The sequence below is a fragment of the Nematolebias whitei genome, chromosome 9 (genome assembly GCF_014905685.2).
Source record: "Nematolebias whitei isolate Nwh7 chromosome 9, NemWhi1, whole genome shotgun sequence".
Taxonomy (NCBI): Eukaryota; Metazoa; Chordata; class Actinopteri; order Cyprinodontiformes; family Rivulidae; genus Nematolebias; species Nematolebias whitei.
The window spans coordinates 32,815,776-32,824,396 of NC_056506.1; the positions used below are offsets into that span (position 1 = coordinate 32,815,776).

General features: G+C 36.6%; 1 protein-coding gene across 1 annotated transcript in view; it reads left to right on the forward strand.

Moving 5' to 3' along the window:
- The first annotated feature begins 7,888 nt into the window (after positions 1–7,888).
- LOC119414568 (zona pellucida sperm-binding protein 3) overlaps positions 7,889–8,621 on the forward strand; it is a 3,392-nt gene continuing 2,659 nt past the window's right edge. Inside the window, exons 1-2 of the mRNA XM_037681665.1 lie at positions 7,889–8,381; positions 8,464–8,576. Of these exons, the coding sequence (XP_037537593.1) occupies positions 7,980–8,381; positions 8,464–8,576 (515 nt within the window). The 5' untranslated portion in view covers positions 7,889–7,979. The remainder of the gene's footprint in view (positions 8,382–8,463; positions 8,577–8,621) is intronic.

Consider the following 8,621-nt stretch of genomic DNA (forward strand, 5'->3'; position numbering starts at 1 on the left):
TAAATGATATATATATATATATATATATATATATATATATATATAATTTAATGTGTTTGCCTTAATGATTGTCAATGAAGAATAAAGGAATATTTTGTAATCAACAGAACTGCTTCATGGAGTCTCTGCCTACAAACGTAGCCTCAAAAGAAGTAAGGCCACTTTTATTTTAAATATTTGTCAAAACAAAACTTTAATAAAGTTATATTTCTGAATGAATGATTCTGTTTCTGTGTTTGTTCAAGGCTGCTGTAGACCGTCCGAGCACTTACAATGAAAGACTGAGTCTTTGCAAAGTGCTGAGAGGCTTCCATGTCCGCACCATCACCATCAGCCGAGCCATCGGCTACATGAACAGTGGTGAACATCTCAAATGAGTCCGCACTGACCTCAGAGACAAATCAGCAAAAATAATCAAAATGCATGCATGGATTGCAAACAACAGAAACTAGAGTAACAGTTTACGTTACAGTAAAGTTAGCTACGACGGAAAACACTGAACTTTATAGTTTTATTTTTAAGTACATATTTATTGTCTTTGTATAAGCAAGCAAATTATATTTAACATACAGATGATGTGTGGAATTATACTTTCATAAAGTGTATTTATACATTATGTGATATTTATGTTTTTTTTAATTCTGTATTATTTATTTTCAGCTATTTATTTATGTCATTTAAATATGAAAATAATCTAATAAACATTTTATTCCGCCACGATTCATGCTGTTGTTCTTTTCTCAATGTAGCTTTTTTACTTAAGTTATTGAAGTAAGATTTATAATAATACACAGCATATAATGTAAATTACTGGGGGGGGGAATGGTGACTATTCTTCTATTTGTAGTTGTTGCTTTGGTTTCCACACAGCGCTAAATTATGGAAATATTTTTCTGAAATGACCTTCATGCTGATTCTTTTGCTTAATTCCCAAATAATGCACACTCATGTTTGTTCATGCTTCTTTTGGAAAGTCCGGAGTATAAATGATAATCTTATTTAAGGATGACCAGAACAATGTTTGTTAAAAAAATTACTGACATGCATGAGGATGTGAAAAGTGTGGTCATCGTCTGGATTTAAAATACATTTGAAATACTATTTTGGTTTCATTCATCTTATTATCATCTTATTAGTGTGATGGGATTTTTTTTCGCCTCCAACTCCTACATGTGTCCAGTTAACCTCTGTTTTTGTCTGTCCAAACAGGTCTCACTTGTAAATGAGTCTTTGAGGCTCAATGTGATTTATCTATTTAAATAAAGGTTGAATGAATTATTCTAGATACATGTACATGTATAGAATACCAAATGTCTTATAGTAAGGAAAAAAGTAACCCCAGTTCAAGATGGCAGCTGCAGCAAAGCCACCTCGTCAAACACAAAAATGGTTGTTACTCTGTCGATTTTCCAGATGTTGAGCTAAAATCTGATGTGTTAGCTGAGAGTCAGTCTCAGCACAAACTCTGAGCACTGACTGCACAAGATATGTTTTTAAAACTTTATTTAGATCAAACTCTCTTTGTCTGTTAACAAAATATCACAAATCAGTGAACCGAGTTTAATGAAACTCTCACAAATTAATCAATGATTTAAAATTTACAAATGATCAACATTTTGAATCAGCACAATTCAAGATGGCTGCCACAGCCAACGGATGACGGAAAACACAGAACTCATTATAACTCGGTTGATTTTTTTAGATATTGAGCTAAAATTTGATGTGGCAGTAGTTGAGTATTATCCCAAACTTATAATTTGACAACAATTTTTTATTATTTATTTACCCTTTATTTATACAGGTAGTCTCATGAGAACTCATTTTCAAGAGAGACCTGTATGGGAGCAGATGATTGGGGGTTACGGGCCTTGCTCAAGGGCGCAGCGTGGGGCAAACGAGGGTAGATGCAGGTGTGGGTGTTTAACCTTTTCCACCCACATTATGATGTTGTCAGTCCGGGGAGTTGAACCTGCGACTTTCCAATCACAGGCCCATCTTCTCTAACCTCTGTGCCACCACTCCCCTAAATTATCTTTAACACTTTGTCATTGGCTGTTTTATCAACTCTTTCTGCCTGTTAGCAAAATATCTAATGATCTGCTAAATGCATTTTAACTAATTAACTGAAAAAACAACTACAACTGATTAGTTTTTGGAGTCAACCAAAAGCAAGATGGCCATCACAGCTAATCAACATTAGCCACCGTAAACATAGCTATAACTCATCTTTTACAGATGTTGAGGTAGTTCTGGTGTGGTAGTAGCTGGGAGTCATCCAAAACACATACTCCAAGCCCTAACACATGTCACAAGAGATCGTCACACCATTGTGTGATGATTAAACAGCTCTAACTCCATCTCTAATCATAAGATGATCTCTTCTCCATGAAATCAATCAACCTTTATTTATACAGGTAAATCCCATTGAGCCTCGAGGGCTCATTTACAAGAGAGACCTGATTTCAACAAAGAAAAATGACAACAATGGACAGCAGCAACAACAATAAGCAGTTATAAAAACTCATACTACAGTTTTTTTTTTTTTTTTTTTTTTTTAACAAATAGGATGGCTAAAAGGAAAAAGGTAACAAAACAAAAAAAAAAACAGCTAGATTCCAAGACAAATGTATAAAACTAAAAACAGGAAAGGGGGCAGGTGATATTCCTTCAATGAATGCAAGGTCTTCAGTTTGTTGAATGATGACGATGTCGCATTGAATTGTACAGGTGAGTGTCATAAAACTGCACTGAAAGCAAACAGGTGGGTTTGTTTAGTGTTTGTCTCTGTTGACAGTGTTTACCTGCACAGTGGAACAGAAACTGCTGACATTTGTGGCTGCTGAGGCTGAGAAAGACCTATAATGGTTTTACAACAGAGAACATGACGGAGATGAAGATCAGTCAGGCAGAGAAAATATTCAAAGATTACTTTGACTGAACTACCTGATAACACATTTGAGGACAATAGCACCACGGCACTGTTCAAACCCACCACAGCCACATTTTTTTTTTCAACTAATTTCTTCTTTTTTTTAAACTCAAGTAGGTTAAACAAGAAAGTTGGTAGCAATAATAAATGTAACATTTTATTATTTTTTCATTTAATTGACAATCTTGAAATTGTAATCTGTAACTGTATCATTTATTAAGAAATCTTGCATCAAACAAACAAATACCCTCCTTTTAAACATGAACTTTAAAAATTGAACCCATGTTAAAATCAACACGACTAAATCTGATCCTCTGTAAGAATTAATTCTCACAATGTGTTGAAACTCATCCACAAATGTCTCAAGATTTTCTGACTAAATAGGTGTTGCTAAATATTTTTAAGAAAATCGGAATTTAGCTATAATTTTATTCTCAAAAATTCCAACGTGTTTTAAAAATGTTCGCCACATCCATTTCAAATGTATGCAATTTCACATCTCAAGACAGCCGAAACCAGAAAATCCAGAAAAATAAATAAATAAATAACAAAAAAAATGTTGAGAAAGTAGAAAATTGTAATATTTTGTTGCAGCTACATTAAAGTTGTGTCAGCTTTTTATACTTTTATTTGTTATATTGTTACATTTTTTTGGCTGTATTTAGTAGTTTAATTTATTTGCCCTGAGCATTATACGTACAGGTATACTTCATAAACATTGACTACTTATTCATTAAACCATTTTTTATGAAAAAAAAAAAGAAGAAAAAAATAGTTATGGATTTTATTTATATTTTTCCACTTTAGATTTATTTCTCTGTGTTGAAAGGTAACATATTTCCATCTTCTTTTATTCTTGCAATCCAAACTAACAGCATACGAATGTTAAATAATAGGAGCATGTTGACTTAATTCTGATAATACATCATGGCATTTTTTATACATGTAGTAGAATAACTAAAAGTAATGTTACATTCACTAAAACTCTCAAAAGGTGAAAAAAAAAACAAGAAAATAATTGTAATTGTCAAAGAATTTACAACATATTTAGAATTGAACACTTCCATGTTAAAGTTGTAGACTCACTTTCATTAGAATAATATTTATAAACAACAAAAGGAACATCTTCTCAAAAAATGAGCCTCAGGAATTCAATAAAACAAGTCCATAAAGAAAAATAGTTAAATTGGTCTTTGCTGTGTTTTTCAAAAAACAAATGGTTATTAGTCAACCAACGGTAATCAGTTAAACTTATTGTTTTAAATAACTGTAATTTTACATGAATAAACTTGTAGAGTTAATTTAATGTTGTTATTTAAGTTTATAATCAGTCAGAGAACTATCTGCAACACGTAAGATATGAATTATTCATAACCTCTACACGAGTCCCCTGTTATGATCTTGTGTAGACGTAAACAACTAATCCTCCACATCAGCCAATTCTTTTTATTGTTTTTGCTGTTCCAAGTGTCACTTTTTCATGTTTTCCCTGATAAAACAGGTCTCTCTTGTAAAAGAGTCCTCGAGGCTCAATGAGACTAACCTGTATAAATAAAGGTTGAATGAATTTTAATGAATTAAACTGAATTTTCAGCTCATAGATTATCTCCAGCTTGTGGGTGACGTTTACAGCATAAATATCAAGTGGGGGGGGGGGGGGATGACACCTATCCAGTCAAACATATTTATTCTTTTTGCAGTTTCGTGCAGATTAAATGTACCATTTAGGTGTAGTACTTCTATAATCTCAGAACACGTGAATCACATATAATGAAAACCCCAAACGTCCAATCAAAGGAATGCTTGAGCGCATCTAAACACACTCAGACCAGGTTTCGATTGCACAGCTAAGCTGCTGCTGTTATTCATAAAACTGTACTGAAAGTAAACAGGTGGGTTTGCTTTGCGTTTGTCTCAGTTGACAGTGTTTACCTGTGGAACAGAAACTGCTGACATTTGTGGCTGCTGAGGCTGAGAAAGACCTATGATGGTTTTACTCCAGAGAACATGGTGGAGTAACGCTGGACCAGTTGTATGGTGAGGACGATATTATGAATGAAGCACACAACACGTTGCAAGGGGTTTCATCAACTACTCAAGACTTTTAAAGATGGACAAATAAATTGGTGAATAAGCTGAGAGACGCATTAACTCTGGATTTATGTCAGCTCACATAAAATGATTGTTTGTCTCACATCTTTTTATACCTATTGACAAAAAATACTTTAAAGCTGAAATTTAATTCCTTTGTAAGGACCATGCAAAACAAAACTGCATATATCTGTAAGCCATAAATTGGATCACTTGTATGTTTTAACAATAATTTATTAGCAATTTATGATATTTACTATTGAACCTTTAATTGTAAATTATTGATTCAATACAGAGCTGAGGATTTTAAGTTTATCAGCTTAACAAATTTCTACCAAAATGAAAAACATACACAGACAAATATGCTCCCAAAAGTTTCATATACGACTTGTAACCAATTGTTTTAAAATGTTATTTGTGTTCATTTAATCTCGAAAAACATATTTCAATAAGTAAATACTTGCATCATAAATTTATATTTGTGAAAACAGGTTTGCTACTTAAATAATGGGATAACACATCTTTACTGCCACCAAGTGGGCGATGTGGTTTATAGCATGTCCAGCTGTGATCCTAGAGAATTAAAGCTGAGAATATTTTGAAGGAATTCATATCGCCCGCCGCTTTTCATGTCAGAGTTTTACATAAAAATCATCTTAAGTTAAAAAGTTACAGAATTGGAGCTCTTTTGGTCAAACACTGAACATAATATGTGCAATCTTGTGTGAAACATATGAGTTGTGAATGAGTCTTACCACGTAGAGTTTTAGAACAAATTTTAAAAATGGACTCATTTGCAGCCATTATGTGTTGGATAGTGCCAATTAGCTGTGCGGGTCATCATAAACTGGACTGACTCCAAAATATAATCATTTGAAGATATACATCCAAAATTTACTTTCTGAAAGGTTTACTAAAATCCATCCAGTGGTTCATGAGATAGTTTGCTAACAGACAAGGAATGACTCCAACGTTTAACTCTAAATTTTTAAGCGTAGGACCCTAAAATGAGTGTAATTTTCTGGAAGTGACATCAAAATCAAGTGGTTCATGGGATATTTTGCTAACAGACAGGCAGTTGACTTGAATTAGTTCATGTCAAAATTTTAAACAAAGATCTTGATCTGTTGATACTCAAAATACGTGTTGAGGATTAGTCTCAGCTACTACCACACTAAAGACAATTGGCTGTGGTGGCCATCTTGAATTGGACCAAATTCAGCAGTTCATGAGTTGTACATTTACATCAGTGACTATTTTAGCCTCTTTAAAGGGGTGCGCAAGCACCCCTAAATTTTAACAAAGTACCCCTGAAAAATAAATGGACTGCACTTATATAGCACCTTCCTGTGTTATCGAGATACTCAAAGTGCTTTACACGACAATCTGTGCCCTCAGTTATCCATTCACACAGCACTCTACTATATCTGTATATCTGTATGTGCTTTAGATCACATTCATACACTGATGGGACACACATCGGAAACAATGAGGGGTTCAGTGTCTTGCCCTGAGACACTTTGGCATGTGAATGCTGGTGGACCTGGACTTTTGCATTGGAGGATTACTGCTCTAACCATTGAGCCACAGCCACCACCAAATACCATCATAACAATTTTGTAAGGAAACTTAATTCTCAAACCTTAGATTCACCAAAATATTGAATACATTTGAAATAAATATGGAATAAATTATGACAGTCTTAAACAGTCCAGTAAAATCAGTTTTTTTGTTGTTGTTGTTGTTTCATGAGTCGAATCCTTAAAGCAAACTGCAGGCTTGTCAGCAACTGATCAATTAGCAATCTCAATTTGTCCCGAAGTGAACGGCCCTTACCTGCAGGAGCTCCACCTGCTTGTTCTCTGACAATATTGTTGGGTTTTTGCATTTCGAACGCTTTGCGATCAGAGGGATTTCGCAAAAAATCATCAAGAAAAAACGGTTAAACATTAGAACATGTAATTCAGACACATGTTACCTGGAGTATTTTCAGAGGGTGGACTAGTTTATTCCATGTCCAAAACCTAAACCAAGTCTGCAAAAATGTAAAATACAGATAAATCCTTGCAGCTGACCTCATGAGAAGTTGAATACAACAGTGATAAACAGGAAGTACCACATGTTCGTCTGTACGAAGGTAACTGCAGGTAAATCCTCCATTTTCTGTCATAATTACATTGTATGCTTAAGGGCTGAATTAAAGGTTAATGCTTAAAGCTAGCCCTGTGATGGACTTGCGACCCGTCCAGGGTGTACACTGCCCTAGTGATTGTTGGACATGGGCACCGGCGACCCCCGTGACCCAAAATGGAAGAAGCGGGTAAAAGATAATGGATGGATGGATGATTAAAGCTAACTGTGCTGTTTCGTGTGTTTTAAGTGTGGCTATGTTGCAACTTCTGGTTGTTTGTTATGATCAGTTAACACTAAACGGATTTTGTGCAAAGTGTTTATTAGATTATGTAAAGTGCAGTGCTACTCTGTAACATCTTAGCTAGCGCATCTGTATTGCGCACTGCTAGCTTAGTGCTACTACTTCTTGTTGTGCCATGCGCTCAAAAACAGTTACTGAATGAATCGTTTACTTGTTTAAAAACCTGTTAAAATACACCAGAATGCAGGAAATAGCTCAATTTTCCCCACACACACACATATTTCAAATACTGTTCTGACGTCAATGGCCACTGCGTAGTTAAAGTCATGAGCCATTATCAACACTGGTGGGGGCTAAGCACCCCCTAAAGGGCAGATTCTAGAACCGCCCCTGATTTATTTCAAATCATCACTTTCTGCAAGTGCCATTCAACGTCGTCTAGTACAAGTTTTAAAACTCGCATGATCACGAACTGGCTGATAGCGTGCGCGCGCCCAGGTGTGTTCAAGCAGCCCTAATCACCTGCAGCTGTGCTGGTTATTTTCAGCCCCCTCGCGCCCTAGTCTCTTCCAAACGTGTCTGAGAATGGACCTCACCCTGCTGCGAGCCGTTTCTTGCTGGCTTCTCGTCTTGTGTTCCGGTTCCATGCCCGCGGAGAGTCGGCTGGTCCACAGCGGCAGGTCTGGCGCCTCGAGCCCCCAAAGTTCGCCTCGCATGGTGCACGGTGCCGTCCAGCCTCGGCCGTCTGCGACGAAGCAGCAGGAGAGCGCAGAGCTCGAGGTTCGGCCCCGACCCATCGTGGTCAAGTGCCACCCGGACTCCATGGAGGTTGTGGTGCAGGCCGACATGTTTGACGCCGGGCTCAAGGTGGAAGGAGGTCACCTGCAGCTGGGCCCGGAGTCCCCGAGCGCCTGCGGGGCCGTCCAGTCAGGAGCGGAGGAGTTCACCATCCAGGCCCGCCTGACCGACTGTGGAACTAAACTCTCTGTAAACTTGACTCGCATGCAGTTGTAGCTGACATGTCTTGGTTAATTAACGTTTAGTTTTTTTTGTTGTTGTTTTCTTTTAGTCAACGGAGGACAAAATCATCTACTCCAATGTTCTGTTCTACTCACCTGAGCCCAGAAACGGGCTGCTCAGACTGGATGAAGCAGCCATTCCAGTTGAATGTCACTATGAAAGGTAAGTTTTGTTAATGATTTGATTGGCCTAAACATTCATTAACCC